At 45.4% G+C, this 19,387-nt stretch overlaps 1 protein-coding gene across 1 annotated transcript in view; it reads left to right on the top strand.

The window, feature by feature from the left end:
- RRAGC (Ras related GTP binding C) overlaps window positions 1-19,387 on the top strand; it is a 37,170-nt gene that overhangs the window by 3,979 nt on the left and 13,804 nt on the right. The window contains exons 2-4 of the mRNA XM_069757117.1: window positions 3,474-3,677; window positions 8,835-9,034; window positions 10,757-10,871. Coding sequence (XP_069613218.1) covers window positions 3,474-3,677; window positions 8,835-9,034; window positions 10,757-10,871 — 519 coding nt within the window. The remainder of the gene's footprint in view (window positions 1-3,473; window positions 3,678-8,834; window positions 9,035-10,756; window positions 10,872-19,387) is intronic.

Below are 19,387 nucleotides of genomic sequence, written 5' to 3'. Positions count from 1 at the left end.
AGTAAAACAACTCCCCAGCATGTGGACGGCCAAAGAGTTCTTGCATTTTAGCCAGTTTCATGTTCTAGATTGGGGTCTGTAGAATTGTCCGCTCGTCTCCATGGCACAGCATTTTTTAGAAGGCTGTGGCCCATAGACTTACTCTGCCAGCTGTAGCCACTACTGCCCCATGGAACTCTGGCAAGTTTCTGCTTATAGGCGCTGATGCCTTGGTGTTATGGCTACTGAGGCCTACTCCTATGTTTGTCCTTTTGAAGGGACTATTGTAATGGTGGGCATCAATTTACAAGACACTAAAAGTGGTGCCAATTAGGGAAAAGTCTATCACCGTGGCTGGAGCCATAATCCTTTTAGTGCAGTTCCTTAAGGTACCGTCACACTAGACGATATCGCTAGCGATCCGTGACGTTGCAGCGTCCTCGCTAGCGATATCGTCCAGTGTGACAGGCAGCAGCGATCAGGCCCCTGCTGTGCTGTCGCTGGTCGGGGAAGAAAGTCCAGAACTTTATTTGGTCGCTGGACTCCCCGTAGACATCGCTGAATCGGCGTGTGTGACACCGATTCAGCGATGTCTTCACTGGTAACCAGGGTAAACATCGGGTAACTAAGCGCAGGGCCGCGCTTAGTAACCCGATGTTTACCCTGGTTACCATCCTAAAAGTAAAAAAAAACAAACACTACATACTTACCTACAGCCGTCTGTCCTCCAGCGCTGTGCTCTGCACTCCTCCTGCACTGGCTGTGAGCGTCGGTCAGCCGGAAAGCAGAACGGTGACGTCACCGCTCTGCTTTCCGGCTGCTGTGCTCACACAGACAGTACAGGAGGAGTGCAGAGCACAGCGCTGGAGGACAGACGGCTGTAGGTAAGTATGTAGTGTTTGTTTTTTTTACTTTTAGGATGGTAACCAGGGTAAACATCGGGTTACTAAGCGCGGCCCTGCGCTTAGTTACCCGATGTTTACCCTGGTTACCGGCATCGTTGGTCGCTGGAGAGCGGTCTGTGTGACAGCTCTCCAGCGACCAAACAGCGACGCTGCAGCGATCCGGATCGTGACGGTACCTTTAGACATACTGGGTCATCTTAGGACCCCTCTTGGCTGGTGTCCATTTACACTTGTATTATGCGAAGGTGCTCGCGTAACGTGTTACCTGGGCGTGCTCATGTGCTAATTGAGTGTCTTCAGCGTGCTTGAATAATATGTTCGAGTCCCCGCGCCTGCACTTCTCGCCAAACTTGGACCGGTGCAACACAAGCAGGGATTGCATGTTTGATAGACAATCCTGGCATATGTTGTGGCTCATCGAGCACGCCGAACACAGTCAGCACCCTTGCATGCTCGGTTAACACCTTATTCAAGCACGTTCACTCATCACAAATCATGTGCCAAAAATGGAGCATGTCAACGATTTTGAGCCTCTTATCAGTTCCCCATTTCTAGAGATCAAACACCTCAATTAGGGCAGGCTATGTAGCCCTTAATAATAATAATAATATTTTTTAATTTGGATCCAAATCCAGAATTTTATGCTTATTAAACTTCCCGTTGTGTTTTGGCCCACACGTGAGCGTTCCGAGTCATCATTAAGGAGGCTTTATGATGTGTTGTATCGCTGGCAGCCGTGGAAGCCGAGGTAGCGCCAGCTCTGATGCCAGGGGACACAGCACTTTATTTCAGGGAAGCTCTGTTATTTGAATATGGCTTTGAAGGTTAGTCACCGGGCTGGGTGTTTCCAGAAGTATCACCCCAAATAGTTAATGGTGTGCTATTTCCTCTTTGGGTTTCAGTATGTCCTGTAATGTACATGGGTTTAATGTGATCATTGCTCTCTACACAGAGGTTGTGAAATGTGGAATAGAAACCACTTGTGATTGTGTAGTATGATGGCAGGAGAAATCTGCCCGTGGTGCTGAGGCAAAAGTCCGTCATCGATTCTGCCTAGAAGATGCGGTGTTGGCATGCTTCACCTATCCATCCATGAATGATTTCTAGCTGCCCGCGCCAGATACCTGCAGATGCTACCTAGCACAATAGCAACGGCTTTTATGTAGTCGTTCAGCAAGGATTTTCATAGTAAGTACACCAATCATGATTAGCCACGTTTTGTGCATAACTGAAAATGACTAGTACGGCCAGGACTGAGGAGAGGAACAACCAGAGGAAAAGTCTAACAGAAACACGTCACCACTTCTGTATTTATCACCCACTCCTGGTTTTGACTGAACATGGCCTTATGGATAGAAGAATTTCATTCATCCATATGTGAAAATCACTGATGGTAAAAACGGACACGCTGACTAAACATTGCTGAAACTTGCTGTTCACTGGCATCTGAATGGGGCCTAAAAGTGTCAGTGTGTTCCACCAGATATGGCAGAACCTGAGTAATGTGACCAGAGCTTATTATATCGTTCAGGCATTGTATGCTCACTAGTGACCCTTGCTCGGGTGGTCTCCGAGTATTTGCAGTGCTTGGAGATTTAGTTTTCGTCGCCCCAGCTGCATGATTTACAGCTGCTGGACAGGCTGAATACATGTGGGGATTCCCTAACAAACAGGCATTCCTCACATGTATTCAGCCTGGCTAGCAGCCGTAAATCATGCAGCTGAGGCAACAAAAACTAAATCTCCCAGCATGCCGAAATACTCTGAGACCACCCGAGCAACGAGTATACTCGCTCATCACTAGTGCTCACACTATCCGGGGACGCCCAGGGACCGGACATGAAGGGTGTTATAATGTCACAGATTGGTGTGTCGGCCATAAGGAACTACTTTCTGATGTGATGTATTGACGGGCACTGTGTAAATGTTGGGAGGTAGGTTGTTCCTTTTGTCTAGAACTACCTTGTTGTATGCCATTCTTTAGAGTAGTAAAGACAAGGTGCTCAAAACATGCTCTCTAGTACTCCTGAAAATGCTTTTTTGCTTCATGAAGGGGTTTTAAGAGTGGGTGAAGCGTCCCGGTTGAGCGTCATTTCCTACAGTATCTTCAGCAGATGGAATTCAGACTGTAGAAACGGGAAAATGTTTTAGTTTTATTTGTTTTGTGTGTGCAGCCTGTTCACTGTAAATGCTCCACCTGACCACAGATCATCTCTCATGTCGGTGCTATATTAATGTCAGCCTGCTTAAATGGGTCCTTCTAGTCTCTGGTACGCTTCCTGGACACAACCCTTACCATATGGAGCAAGTCATCCATCCACAGCCCAGCCGTGATGTGAAGATACGTCCTGTCTGACTAATGTCAACATTCTTCCCCAAATCATTGCCATCCCTAGGTTTGGATGCACAGACCTATGTACGGTACTTTACTAATTTCTGCACACTGTAATGTAAAGAATTTAGCATGGCACAATATGTCTATGGCATTGTCTTAAAGCACCACTCCAGCGGTGTGCAAGAAACCAAACACTGCTGCTTTTAAAGCTGTTGGTATCATCCATGTAACTGTTCCTATGTTTTGTCCTGCAGGTGGTGTTCCACAAGATGTCACCTAATGAAACTTTGTTTTTGGAGAGCACCAACAAGATCTACAAGGATGACATCTCCAATAGTTCTTTTGTCAACTTTCAGATCTGGGATTTTCCAGGACAAGTGGATTTTTTCGACCCTACGTTTGACTATGAAATGATTTTCAGAGGGACGGGAGCATTAATCTATGTGATAGATGCCCAGGTGATATGCCACATATAGCTAACACATGCGTCTGTAGCACTATGCTGTATTGTATTAGTGTGCCCACAGTTTGTGTTAAGGTACCGTCACACTAAACGATGGCGCTAGCGATCCGTGACGTTGCAGCGTCCTGGATAGCGATATCATTCAGTTTGACACACAGCAGCGATCTGGATCCTGCTGTGATGTCGTTCGTCGCTGCAGAAAGTCCAGTACTTTATTTCGTCGCTGGACTTCCTGCTGACATCGCTGAATCGGCGTGTGTGACACCGATTCAGCGATGTCTTCGCTGGTAACCAGGGTAAACATCGGGTTACTAAGCGCAGGGCCGCGCTTAGTAACCCGATGTTTACCCTGGTTACCAGCGTAAAAGTTAAAAAAAAAACAAACACTACATACAGGTCCTTCTCAAAAAATTAGCATATAGTGTTAAATTTCATTATTTACCATAATGTAATGATTACAATTAAACTTTCATATATTATAGATTCATTATCCACCAACTGAAATTTGTCAGGTCTTTTATTGTTTTAATACTGATGATTTTGGCATACAACTCCTGATAACCCAAAAAACCTGTCTCAATAAATTAGCACATTTCACCCATCCAATCAAATAAAAGTGTTTTTTAATAACAAACAAAAAAACCATCAAATAATAATGTTCAGTTATGCACTCAATACTTGGTCGGGAATCCTTTGGCAGAAATGACTGCTTCAATGCGGCGTGGCATGGAGGCAATCAGCCTATGACACTGCTGAGATGTTATGGAGGCCCAGGATGCTTCAATAGCGGCCTTAAGCTCATCCAGAGTGTTGGGTCTTGCGTCTCTCAACTTTCTCTTCACAATATCCCACAGATTCTCTATGGGGTTCAGGTCAGGAGAGTTGGCAGGCCAATTGAGCACAGTAATACCATGGTCAGTAAACCATTTACCAGTGGTGTTGGCACTGTGAGCAGGTGCCAGGTCGTGCTGAAAAATGAAATCTTCATCTCCATAAAGCATTTCAGCCGATGGAAGCATGAAGTGCTCCAAAATCTCCTGATAGCTAGCTGCATTGACCCTGCCCTTGATGAAACACAGTGGACCAACACCAGCAGCTGACATGGCACCCCACACCATCACTGACTGTGGGTACTTGACACTGGACTTCAGGCATTTTGGCATTTCCTTCTCCCCAGTCTTCCTCCAGACTCTGGCACCTTGATTTCCGAATGACATGCAAAATTTGCTTTCATCAGAAAAAAGTACTTGGGACCACTTAGCAACAGTCCAGTGCTGCTTCTCTGTAGCCCAGGTCAGGCGCCTCTGCCGCTGTTTATGGTTCAAAAGTGGCTTTACCTGGGGAATGCGGCACCTGTAGCCCATTTCCTGCACACGCCTGTGCACGGTGGCTCTGGATGTTTCCACACCAGACTCAGTCCACTGCTTCCTCAGGTTCCCCAAGGTCTGGAATCGGTCCTTCTCCACAATCTTCCTCAGGGTCCGGTCTCCTCCTCTCGTTGTACAGCGTTTTCTGCCACATTGTTTCCTTCCAACAGACTTACCATTGAGGTGCCTTGATACAGCACTCTGGGAACAGCCTATTTGTTGAGAAATTTCTTTCTGGGTCATACCCTCTTGCTTGAGGGTGTCAATGATGGCCTTCTTGACATCTGTCAGGTCGCTAGTCTTACCCATGATGGGGGTTTTGAGTAATGAACCAGGCAGGGAGTTTATAAAAGCCTCAGGTATCTTTTGCATGTGTTTAGAGTTAATTAGTTGATTCAGAAGATTAGGGTAATAGGTCGTTTAGAGAACCTTTTCTTGATATGCTAATTTATTGAGACAGGTTTTTCGGGTTATCAGGAGTTGTATGCCAAAATCATCAGTATTAAAACAATTAAAGACCTGACAAATTTCAGTTGGTGGATAATGAATCTATAATATATGAAAGTTTAATTGTAATCATTACATTATGGTAAATAATGAAATTTAACACTATATGCTAATTTTTTGAGAAGGACCTGTACTTACATTCCGCTGTCTGTCTCTCGGCGCTGTGCTTCTCTGCCCTGTGTAAGCCCAGCGGCCGGAAAGCAGAGCGGTGAAATAGCTTTTATTGTGTAAAAGTGACAAAACACAAAAAAAACTATATAAAAAGGGTATCGCTGTAATCGTACTGACCCGAAGAATAAACTACGTTATCAATTTTACCACACGTGAAACAGTATAAATAAACAAAAAGTCATTCTTGAATTGCTGGTTTTTGTTCATTCTGTCTCCCAAAAATTGGAATAGAATGATTAAAAATGTAATGTGCCCGAAAATGGTACCAATAAAAACGTCAACTCGTCCCGCAAAAAATCAGTGGGATCCATTGAAGCTTTCCAGAGTTATGACCTCCTAAAGTAACAGTGGTCGGAATTGTAAAAATTGGCTCGGTCAGGAAGGCGAAAACAGGCTTCGGGGTGAAGGGGTTAAAAAATAACTATTTTATATTTTGTAATGGGGTTGGTTACCCTATTTTGCTGACTTCATGGAAAAAAACAATGTCAAAATAGGCTTTACCAATATTCAATAAGGCGTTTACCCAGAAATTGGGCATAAAACCCCTTTAAAAAGTTGCCAATTTTTGTGCAACTTGAAATTTTCTCAAATTTTAAAACTCTTGACGTTTTCACACTAGTACCATCCAGCTTCACCAAAGTGGGTGGGTTGGTGCATGTCTAGGGCCCGCCCAGGTAATTCGTGCAATGTTCCGCCACTTTGGCTATGTAACTCGCTGCAGAAGTGTACTTCAGTGCCTGACTGGTAAGATGCCACTGATTCATTAAGTGACGTGTACCTCTTCATTAGGCCCCTTTAATGAAGTCACTGCCTGTGCATGCTCACAATGAGGAGTGCAGGAGCTTGGTCTGCACAGCGCTCATGGATGCTGTAGCGTGTTCTTCTCTACACGGACGGTCGGTGTGGGGACCCCTGCTCCTGCACAGCGCTCATGGATACTGTAGCGTGTTCTTCTCTACACGGACGGTCGGTGTGGGGACCCCTGCTCCTGCACAGCGCTCATGGATACTGTAGCGTGTTCTTCTCTACACGGATGGTCGGTGTGGGGACCCCTGCTCCTGCACAGCGCTCATGGATACTGTAGCGTGTTCTTCTCTACAGGGACGGTCGGTGTGGGGACCCCTGCTCCTGCACAGCGCTCATGGATACTGTAGCGTGTTCTTCTCTACACGGACGGTCGGTGTGGGGACCCCTGCTCCTGCACAGCGCTCATGGATACTGTAGCGTGTTCTTCTCTACACGGATGGTCGGTGTGGGGACCCCTGCTCCTGCACAGCGCTCATGGATACTGTAGCGTGTTCTTCTCTACACGGACGGTCGGTGTGGGGACCCCTGCACAGCGCTCATGGATACTGTAGCGTGTTCTTCTCTACACGGACGGTCGGTGTGGGGACCCCTGCTCCTGCACAGCGCTCATGGATACTGTAGCGTGTTCTTCTCTACACGGACGGTCGGTGTGGGGACTCCTGCACAGCGCTCATGGATACTGTAGCGTGTTCTTCTCTACCCGGACGGTCGGTGTGGGGACCCCTGCTCCTGCACAGCGCTCATGGATACTGTAGCGTGTTCTTCTCTACACGGACGGTCGGTGTGGGGACCCCTGCTCCTGCACAGCGCTCATTGTAGTTGCATCACATACTGCATTTTCCAGCAGACTGTTCCAGAGAAAACGACCCCACGGATTTTTAACCATGTTCAGTGTCAATAAACTATTTCTGTACTATAAGGGTATGTGCACACGTTCAGGTTTTTTTTGCGTTTTTTTGCTACAAAAACGCGATAAAACCGCATTAGAAACCGCAGACATACGGTATGCATCCTATCATTTAGAATGCATTCTGCAATTTTTGTGCACATGATGCGTTTTTTTTTTTTTTCACAAAAAAAACGCATCGCGGTTAAAAAAAAGCAGCATGTTCATTAATTTTGTGGATTTTCTTCGTTTTTCCCGCTATTCTATGCATTTTAGGAAAAAACGCACCAAACGCGTGTCAAAAACGCATAAAAAAACGCATGTGGATTTCTGGCAGAAATGTCCGGTTTTTGTCAGGAATATTTCTGCTAGAAAATCCTGACTTGTGCACATACCCTTAGGGTACCGTCACACAGTGGCACTTTGGTCGCTAGGACGGCACGATCCGTGACGTTCCAGTGATATCCTTACGATCTCGCTGTGTCTGACACGCTACTGCGATCAGGGACCCCGCTGAGAATCGTACGTCGTAGCAGATCGTTTGAAACTTTATTTCGTCGCTGGATCTCCCGCTGACATCGCTGAATCGGCGTGTGTGACGCCGATTCAGCGATGTCTTCACTGGTAACCAGGGTAAACATGGGGTTACTAAGCGCAGGGCCGCGCTTAGTAACCCGATATTTACCCTGGTTACCAGTGTAGATGTAAAAAAAAAAAAAACCACTACATAATTACATTCCCGGTGTCTGGTCATGTCCCTCGCCTTCAGCTTCCCTGCACTGTTTTTTTACGTTTACGCTGGTAACCAGGGTAAACATCGGGTTACTAAGCGTGGCCCTGCACTTAGTGACCCGATGTTTACCCTGGTTACCCGGGGACTTCGGGATTGTTGGTCGCTGGAGAGCTGTCTCTGTGACAGCTCTCCAGCGACCAAACAGTGACGCTGCAGCGATCAACATCGTTGTCGTATTGCTGCAGCATCGTTTTAGTGTGACGGTACCTTTTATGCACTTATTTTCTACAGCTACTTCTCTACTACACAATTGTATACAAATGTGCCCCCCAGCCAGAAGTGATTACTGAACAATGCCGTCCATGTGCATCCTGGAGAACACAGCGCACATATAGCGGCCACCAGGGCTGTGGAGCCGGTAAGCCAAACCTCCGACTCCTCAATTTCCATGACTCCGACTCCACAGCCCTGGAGGCCACAACACAATGTGACTGTTGTGTCTGACATTACGGGCTTCCACAGCTTGGAATTGTTGCATATACCCTTCGCAGGGCAGCCATGGTACACAAGTGCATATGGATTCTCAATCGCGGCATTGATGAATTTCTTGATCATTCCCTACATGCAAAGCTCAGCACTTGTCCATGTCTAACTTGTCTTCTCATTGCTGTGTCCTTGCAGGACGATTACATGGAAGCCCTATCAAGACTCCATGTTACAGTCTCTAAAGCGTATAAAGCAAATCCTGACATGAATTTTGAAGTTTTCATTCACAAAGTAGACGGTTTGTCCGATGACCACAAGATAGAAACTCAGAGGGACATTCACCAGAGGGCTAATGATGATCTGGCTGATGTTGGACTGGAAAAACTTCACTTAAGGTGCGTTACTACTGATGGCAAGCTGCCCATCCTATCCCCTAAACTCCGCAATGTACTGAAGTGGGATGGTCTAAAAGGCCCGATAGCCGATGAGTAAGTCTGCTGACCCCAGCAATTTCTGCAGGCTTGGCTGACCATCTTATGTGTATGCGGGACTCCCATCAGTACTCCCTAGATTAGGTCAGGGCACGGGAGGATTGGCCAGTAGGGATTCGGTCGCTGATCCTTTTGCTGTTAGATCATTCTGACAGTGTCTCTCCCATAGAGAGCACAGCAACTGTATGCTGAGCAGAGCCTTCAGGTCAGTGGGGAGTAGGGAAAGACTGCTGCTAGCCTGTATAATGTATATGGTCCGCTTTAGGGAGTGGATGACTGTCAGCCGACAGCTGTCTCCCCTGACTGCCACACTCCATTTTGCGAACACACATTTTTGCAGTCATTCTGTCAGACCCCTCTTATCGATCTCATTGGGAACAAGATCAGACATGTTTAATCCGACATGACCCATTGTTGTTCTGTATGACCGCAGATGTCTATATGAGCTTGCCATATAGTCAGGGCTAATTGAAAAGAATAGGGAAAAGTGCTTCATAGGGCAGCAGGCATCCAGTTATATTAAATGATGGCCGTCTTAGTGCTGATAGTAAGAATAGATTCATTAAAAAGATGAACCCGGGCACTGCTGCAGTGACTCTTGTCCAAATCTAGTTTGGTCCCTTGATCAACAGTAATTAGTTGCAGGTAATTGATGTGCCCCGATGCTCTGTACTAACAACAGTTTCTGAATAAGTAGCACTAATTATTTTTAAGAGGCAAGTCAACGCCTTGAGGAAGAGATCAGTTTGACTTGGAAACTTGTCAAGAGTACAGTCAGGTTTGTTTGCAATGTTATGTCCAATGGACCTTTCTGGGAGAGAGTAGGCAGAGTATTGTGATACTGAGAGGGGAACTTAATGGTCCAGACTTTTTTTTTTTTTTAATGGTGGGTCCAAATAATTCTGTTAGGTAGTCCGAGAAGCATTTGGATTGTAGGGCCACCTGCTGAATTTCCTCTGCTGTAAGGTTTCTGCTGGGGGGGGACGACTGACTCACATTTGCAGGTGGTCCGGGGAGCATCTTGGGAGGTCCAGGGTCATTTTCAGGATTTACCCGGATGTGATGCCTCTTTGGTTGGGTCTGACTCACTCTGGAAAGTTAGATGTTCCATGACCGTAACCAGGGACAAAACCAGGCTGCTGTTCTGACCTGTGTCTGTCTCCCAGGTGACACCAAGCTAAAGTGGGTAGTAGCTGGGTGTCGTAAAGCCAGGCGTAGACCTTTGGAGAGGTGTGCTGTGAGTGCCAGCCTCCAGGTGGCAGCAAATTTCACCTATGGTTTTCTGTGCTTCCCCCGTCCAATGAAGCCTCCAAGAAAATGCTTCAGGCTTCCAAAGTGTAATCCCTCATTGATATTACAGCTGTACATTTTTTTTTTAAAGCGGTTGGTCCCTTTATTGTATCAAATGTGTTGGGCACTTGATAGTGCAGCCTTCCCACCAAACTCATAGCTAACAGGCAGGCGAAGTTTCCCAAAGGAGACAAGCCTAAAATACCTAGATACTAGTGAGTGCCACAGAATCATGTGCACAGGACATTTGTCAAAATAATGTGGCCAAGCCCGTTAAAGCATTCCTCAGCTATTTTGATGGCTTTTTATGACATTACTGGTTTTCTTTTCCTGCAGCTTCTACCTGACAAGTATTTATGACCACTCAATATTTGAAGCTTTCAGCAAAGTTGTGCAGAAACTTATTCCTCAATTGCCAACATTAGAAAACTTGCTAAACATTTTCATATCTGTGAGTATATTTTATTCTCGTTTCTTCATGGAATTCTAGTGATCTAAAGGGAATAATTATGAGTGTGAATTCAGAAATTGAGTATTTAATTGCTTATTTGCCACACTCTTCACCCTTTGAAGTGCAAAGTTGCTTCCACAATACAACACTATAATACTCATACACTCCTGTGTGCACATAACTTTTGAAAGAAGCTGTTGATTCAAGCGATAATGTTTCTCCTTGCGGAGAATGACATGTCAAGCCTGACATGCTACGGTGAGGAGATGTTTAAGCCTTGCAGTGCTCCTCTGGGAAATTAAATATGCAAATTGTCTCTTCTGAGAAGAATATGATAGAACTCTAGTGCCACATTGCCACTTATTGGAAGTAGCAATCCTAAAAATCAACCGTTTAACGAGGCTTGCCACATGACTTGGGATAAAAGCCAAACCAGAATCTCAATTTGCAGACACTTGTTGTTTAATTTCCCAGAGGAGCATTGCAAGGCTTAAGTCTCCTCACCTTGGCATGTCACTCTCCTCCTCCAAGGAGAAACGTTATCCCTTAAATCCCGGTCAAACGCCTCTTATCCAGCCAAACCAGATCTCACACTTTGCACTGATGAGGGGCGGCACCCTGAAACTGTGTCTACAAATTAAAATTCTGGTTTTGGCTTTTATCCCAAGTCCTGTAACAAGGCTCGTTACAGGGTCCATATTGACTGCTAGGATTGCTACTTCCAATAGGTGACAATAGAGTTTTAGTCCTCTTCGTCTCTGAAGAGACAATTTCTATAAGCAGCTGTTAAAACCCATGTAAAAAATTGCTAACCTTTCATCCTTGAAGGAGTTGTCCACTACCAAGACAGCCCCTTCTCACTCCCCATGTTTGGCCCCGGTTAAAATAAAAGCCCGTATCCTCATCTCCCGTTCCTAGGGCACTGGTGTCACTCTGCTTTCAGATGTACGGCCAGCCACCGCTCTCCCTACCACTTGATAACTAGGGGAGAGTGACACCTGTGCTGAATGGACGCAGGGCTCTAACAATTTCACGTGAGCCACGGGACCGCGAATGCCAACACCAGTGGAACAGCATCGGCACGGGAGATGAAAATAGGTACCGTATTTTCCGGCGTATAAGACGACTGGACATATAAGACGACCCCAACTTCCCAACTTTTCTATTTAAAATATAGAGTTTGGGATATACTCGCCGTATAAGTCCGGGGGTCATCTTATACGGCGGGTGCGGAGCTCTCTGGTTGTCGCATATGGTGCAGGGAGCCGTCCCGATGACTACGTGCCTCACCGGGAAGGTGTAAGTGTATCAAGCCCACCCTCGTATTCTATTACCTCCTTCTCTTTCACCTGTCTGGCCCGCCCTTCTCTGCACCGCATCACTTCCATCCCCACGAGATTTGAAAGGCAGAGAAGGGCAAGCCAGACGGGTGAAAGAAGGAGGTAATAGGATACAAGGGCCGGCTTGATTCATTTACACCTTCCCAGTGAGGCACCTCGTCATCAGGACCACTCTCCGCACCATATGCGATAACCTGAGAGCTCCGCACCCATTGCATAAGACGACCTCCGACTTTTGAGGAGATTTTCAGGGGTTAAAAAGTCATCTTATACGCCGGAAAATATGTTATCTTTATTGTGGTCCAATCTTATTTATCTTTATTTATATCTTGCTTATATAGTCCATTCCTATTTATACCGTCATTCGACTGCCTATCGCAGCTGACATCCGGCACTGTGCCAGGAGCGGTCACGGACCGCCCCCGGCACATTAACCCCTGGCACACCGCGATCAAAGATGATCGCGATGTGCAGGGAAGCATCGCGCAGGGAGGGGGCTCCCTGCGGGCTTCCCTGAGCCCCCCCCGCAGCAACGCGATGTGATCGTGTTGCTGCGAGGGTCTTACCTCCCTCCCTGCCTGCTCCAGACCCGGATCCAAGATCGCCGCGGATCCGGGTCCTGCAGGGAGGGAGGTGGCTTCACAGAGCCTGCTCAGAGCAGGCACTGTGAAGGCTGTACTGCTCTAAGTGAGATAAGTGATCTGACAGAGTGCTGTGCACACTGTCAGATCACCGATCTGTGATGTCTTCCCCTGGGACAAAGTAAAAAAAACTTTTTCCAAATGTGTAAAAAAAAAAAAAAAAATATTCCTGAACAATGAAAAAAAAAATATTATTCCCATAAATACATTTCTTTATCTAAATAAAAAAAACAATAAAAGTACATATATTTAGTATCGCCGCGTCCATAACGGCCCGACCTATAAAACTGGCCCACTAGTTAACCCCTTCAGTAAACACCGTAAGAAGAAGAAGAAAAAAAAAAAAAAAAAAAAGAGGCAAAAAACAACGCTTTATTATCATACCGCCGAACAAAAAGTGGAATAACACGCGATCAAAAAGACGGATATAAATAATCATGGTACCGCTGAATGCGTCATCTTGTCCGCAAAAAACGAGCCGCCATACAGAATCATCAGCAAAAAAATAAAAAAGTTATAGTCCTGAGAATAAAGCGATGCAAAAATAATTTTTTCTATAAAATAGTTTTTATCGTATAAAAGCGCCAAAACATAAAAAAATGATATAAATGAGGTGTCGCTGTAATCGTACTGATCCGAAGAATAAAACTGCTTTATCAATTTTACCAAACGCAGAACGGTATAAACGCCTCCCCCAAAAGAAATTCATGAATAGCTGGTTTTTGGTCATTCTGCCTCACAAAAATCGGAATAAAAAGCGATCAAAAAATGTCACGTGCCCGAAAATGTTACCAATAAAAACGTCAACTCGTCCCGCAAAAAACAAGACCTCACATGACTCTGTGGACCAAAATATGGAAAAATTATAGCTCTCAAAATGTGGTAATGCAAAAAAATATTTTTTGCAATAAAAAGCGTCTTTCAGTGTGTGACGGCTGCCAATCATAAAAATCCGCTAAAAAACCCACTATAAAAGTAAATCAAACCCGCCTTCATCACCCCCTTAGTTAGGGAAAAATTAAAAAAATTTATTTATTTCCATTTTCCCGTTAAGGTTAGGGCTAGGGTTAGAGTTAGGGCTACAGTTTGGATTGGGGCTAAAGTTACAGTTAGGGTTTAGATTACATTAACAGTTGGGAATAGTGTTGGGATTAGGGTTAGGGGTGTGTCAGGGTTAGAGGTGTGGTTAGGGTTACCATTGGAATTAGGGTTAGGGGTGTGTTTGGATTAGGGCTTCAGTTATAATTGGGGGGTTTCCACTGTTTAGGCACATCAGGGGCTCTCCAAACGCGACATGGCGTCCGATCTCAATTCCAGCCAATTCTGCGTTGAAAAAGTAAAACAGAGCTCCTTCCCTTCCGAGCTCTCCCGTGTGCCCAAACAGGGGTTTACCCCTACATATGGGGTATCAGCGTACTCAGGACAAATAGGACAACAACTTTTGAGGTCCAATTTCTCCTTTTACCCTTGGGAAAATACAAAACTAGGGGCTAAAAAATAATTTTTGTGGAAAAAAAAAAAGATTTTTTATTTTTACGGCTCTGCGTTATAAACTGTAGTGAAACACTTGGGGGTTCAAAGTTCTCACAACACATCTAGATAAGTTCCCTGGGGGGGTCTAGTTTCCAATATGGGGTCACTTGTGGGGGGTTTCTACTGTTTAGGTACATTAGGGGTTCTGCAAACGCAATGTGACGCCTGCAGACCATTCCATCTCAGTCTGCATTCCAAATGGCACTCCTTCCCTTCCGAGCCCTCCCATGCGCCCAAACGGTGGTTCCCCCCAACATATGGGGTATCAGCGTACTCAGGACAAATTGGACAACAACTTTTGGGGTCCAATTTCTCCTCTTACCCTCGGGAAAATACAAAACTGGGGGCTAAAAAATTAATTTTTGGGGGAAAGATTTTTTTTAATTTCCACGGCTCTGCGTTACAAACTGTAGTGAAACACTTGGGGGTTCAAAGCTCTCACAACACATCTAGATGAGTTCCTTAGGGGGTCTACTTTCCAAAATGGTGTCACTTGTGAGGGGTTTCTACTATTTAGGTACATTAGGGGCTCTGCAAACGCAACATGGCGTCTCATCTCAATTCCTGTCAATTTTGCATTGAAAAGTTAAACGGCGCTCCTTCCTTTCCGAGCTCTGCCATCCGCCCAAACAGTGGTTTACCCCCACATATGGGGTATCGGCGTACTCAGGACAAATTGTACAACAACTTTTGGGGTCCAATTTCTTCTCTTACCCTTGGGAAAATAAAAAATTGGGGGCTAAAAGATAATTTTTGTGAAAAAATATTATTTTTTATTTTTACGGTTCTGTATTATAAACTTCTGTGAAGCACTTGGTGGGTCAAAGTGCTCACCACACATCTAGATAAGTTCCTTAGGGGGTCTACTTTCCAAAATGGTGTCACTTGTGGGGGGTTTCAATGTTTAGGCACATCAGGGGCTCTCCAAACGAAACATGGCGTCCCATCTGAATTCCAGTCAATTTTGCATTGAAAAGTCAAATGGCGCTCCTTCGCTTCCGAGCTGTGCCATGCGCCCAAACAGTGGTTTACCCCCACATGTGGGGTATTGGCGTACTCAGGACAAATTGTACAACAATGTTTGGGGTCCATTTTCTCCTGTTACCCTTGGTAAAATAAAACAAATTGGAGCTGAATTAAATTTTTTGTGAAAAAAAGTTAAATGTTCATTTTTATTTAAACATTCAAAAAATTCCTGTGAAGCACCAGAAGGGTTAATAAACTTCTTGAATGTGGTTTTGAGCACCTTGAGGGGTGCAGTTTTTAGAATGGTGTCACACTTGGGTATTTTCTATCATATAGACCCCTCAAAATGACTTCAAATGAGATGTGGTCCCTAAAAAAAAAATGGTGTTGTAGAAATGAGAAATTGCTGGTCAACTTTTCACTCTTATAACTCCCTTACAAAAAAAAAATGTTGGTTCCAAAATTGTGCTGATGTAAAGTAGACATGTGAGAAATGTTACTTATTAAGTATTTTGTGTGACATATCTCTGTGATTTAATTGCATAAAAATTCAAAGTTGGAAAATTGCGAAAAAATTTTCGCCATTTTTCCGTTTTTTTTCACAAATAAACGCAGGTACTATCAAAGAATTTTTACCATTGTCATGAAGTACAATATGTCACGAGAAAACAATGTCAGATTCACTGGGATCCATTGAAGAGTCCCAGAGTTATAACCTCATAAAGGGACAGTGGTCAGAATTGTAAAAATTGGCCCGGTCATTAACGTGCAAACCACCCTTGGGGGTAAAGGGGTTAAAGCAGGCACAAGCAGCCCAGGGACATTCGGTCCCCAGCCGTGGCCTTGCTGCAGGCCTGCACAAACTGAGGGACAAGAGGCTGCACTCATCAGTGCTATCAAGCCCCAGAACAGATTCGTCCACAGGAGGATCCCTGGACAGGCCCCCGTCCACAGCGGCTCCTTCACAGAAAGCTGGCGAGGCCGGGAAGCAGGAGAGGGAAAGAGACCACGCCCACAGCTATGCCCACGATGCATGGCGACACCGCCCCCAGAGGATGGAGCCGCAACCAGACAGCGGTGAAGACATCGGGTGAGCCGGCGCCTCGCTCACCTGGAGCTGCAGGACTCCCGGGACCCTCCGTTTACCGCTCCCAGGTCAGCGCGACTCCCGGGTTCAGAGCGGGAGCTGCAGCGCTGCACGCGCCGAAGAGGCCAAGGAGAAGAGACGGAGATGAAGCCCCGCCCACAACTCCGCCCACGGCTAGCGGCGATACCGCTCCCGGTGAGGAGAGGACTGTCGCAGCTGCGGGGGGAGAGACAGGTGAGCTCTTGAAAGGAGCGTCGCCCACGCTGAAGCCCCTTAGACCCTCCGCCCCAGCCCGGCACAACAACAAAGAACACAGCGGCAGCTTCATCTATGCCGGCGGGGAGGGGGAGCAGGGGAAGGGAGGAAACCCCGCCCACTATTCAGCACACAGCATACAGCAGGGATGCAAGGAAAAAAGCTGTCAGCCGTGCACTAAACTATGATGCCCCAGAGTTTGTGCCCCATCCCAGTCCCCAGATGATGGAGGGGCTTAAAACTGTCAGTCCAAAAACATTCACAGCCAAACAAGAAGGTGCACTATATTCTAATTATAACACACAAAATGCACAAGTGCAGAGTCCTAATGTCTGCTCCAACAAGAGGGGGGGAGATCCCATCACAGAGTCATCATGCTCATTCCCTGATATGGAGGAGGTGAATGCTCTCACTATACTGTCTATAGACAATATGATGAATGATTTCTGCGACATCTTTAACAAAAAATTGAAGGAACTACTCCTAATACAAGATAAAGTTTCTTTTAACCCGCCAAATTCTGGATCTTCCTATTCGGATACAGCATCAGAGTCATACATAAAGGATGCACTGACATCTATTGCCGAAAGCTTGGGTTCCTCCCCATCTTCATCTTCCTCAGGATCTTCTCGTTATTCTTCATCTACGCCTGATTCATACGAACCCTCAGTAGTCTCTTCGGACAGTAGTGTGGAGGACTCTTCCCCTGGGGACTGGGATCTTCCCCACTCAGATACCCTTCCAACTCTTACTATGTCCTCAGCCTTACTAGATGGTATGCAAAGAGACATAGACTCACTCAAATGTAACTTGGCAACTCTCGAGGATCATAGACGTAGAAACAACGTGAAGATTAGGGGCGTCCCGAAATCCGTTAAACCCCCTCACTTAAAAAATTATATTCACAAAATGATCTCTAAATTCTTTCCTGATCTCAACGAACCCAACATTATAGAAAGAGTCTACAGAATTAAAAGACCTGTGTACCTCCCATCAGATGTGCCAAGAGACATCATTGTTTCCTTTTTTCCAGCCTGGGTTTAGGGGTAAGCTGTTTGAACTCTCCACCGAAAAGTTTTCTGCTCTCCTCATATGGCCACCTAACATTCTTCAGAGACTTGTCTAAAGACACTTTGAAAAAGCGACGAGATTTTTCATCCGTCACACGTGAGCTCCGGAGGTCCCATTTTGCTTATTCTTGGTCGCCTCCCTCCACTCTATTGGTGAAATTCTTGTCCGGAACTGTACATATTGCAACACCGGAGGAGGGTATGATCTTTCTGCAGCGACATGGTCTGATTCCTTCTAGAGCCTCCAATGGTCCTACTTGATTTGCAGTTCCGCCTTATACATAATAACATTTATCTATTTCTTCCCAATAATTAGCCTTGATATTGAGCCAGACTTTTTGCGGCCCACATAGTCACAGGATCACCCAAGGGTGTTCCCGTAAATGACAAGCTACCATCTACCATACATCAAGCTTGAAGTTCATGACGGGCATTCATATTCTACTACTTACTGGTTACTAGATGTTTACTTAGCTAATCTACACAAAGCATTAATTACGCCATTTTTATAGCCTACCTTCAAATGTTTATTTAGCGAATCTGTTCAAAGCATTACTCATGTACATAGCGAATCTCCACAACACTTTATGCTATTTTATAGCCTACTACGTACATCATTTTAAGCTATTATGTTTATACTAATCTACTATATGTTCGCCTGTCTCCCCTATTGCTATAGGGGCTTGTTTTCCCCTACCTCCATATCCCACCCTTCCCCTCCGTCCCTCCCTAACGTTTCCTACCCGGTTAAAAAGTTATAATTCCCAATAAAATTTATTTGGGAAAAAAAAAATGAGAAATTGCTGGTCAACTTTTAACCCTTATAACTCCCTAACAAAAAAAAAAAATTTTGTTCCAAAATTGTGCTGATGTAAAGTAGATATGTGGGAAATGTTACTTAAGTACTTTGTGTGACATATCTCTGTGATTTAAGGGCATAAAAATTCAAAGTTGGAAAATTGCGAACTTTTCAAATTTTTCACCAAATTTCTGTGTTTTTCACAAATAAACGCAAGTAATATCGAAGAAATTTTACCACTATCATGAAGTACAATATGTCATGAGAAAACAATGTCAGAATCATCGGGATCCGTTGAAGCGTTCCAGAGTTATAACCTCATAAAGGGACAGTGGTCAGAATTGTAAAAATTGGCCCGGTCCATAACGTGCAAACCACCATTGGGGTTAAAGAGTCTTTGGCAGGCTCCTTATCAGAAGTAGGATTACTTTTAAATATTTTTATTGGGTTTTAACAACCTTGACATGAAACCAGAGCATTTCACTTGCGTTCAATAATAATAAAGGGGGAAAAAAAGTTAGCTTGATATTCACAACAGTCATCGTTAAACATTAGAATAAGTATATTAACCCCTCTGTGACCTTAGACGTACTATCCCGTCGAGGTGCCCTGGGCTTATCTGACCCTGGACGGGATAGTACGTCATAGCCGATCGGCCGCGCTCACGGGGGGAGCGCGGCCGATCGCGGCCGGGTGTCAGCTGCTTATCGCAGCTGACATCCGGCACTATGTGCCAGGAGCGGTCACGGACCGCCCCCGGCACATTAACCCCTGGCACACCGCGATCAAAGATGATCGCGATGTGCCGGCGGTGCAGGGAAGCAC

Source organism: Ranitomeya imitator, chromosome 3 (assembly GCF_032444005.1).
Source record: "Ranitomeya imitator isolate aRanImi1 chromosome 3, aRanImi1.pri, whole genome shotgun sequence".
Taxonomy (NCBI): domain Eukaryota; kingdom Metazoa; phylum Chordata; class Amphibia; order Anura; family Dendrobatidae; genus Ranitomeya; species Ranitomeya imitator.
Note: the sequence above shows the minus strand (reverse complement) of the source record. Positions and strands in the feature narration are given on the sequence as shown.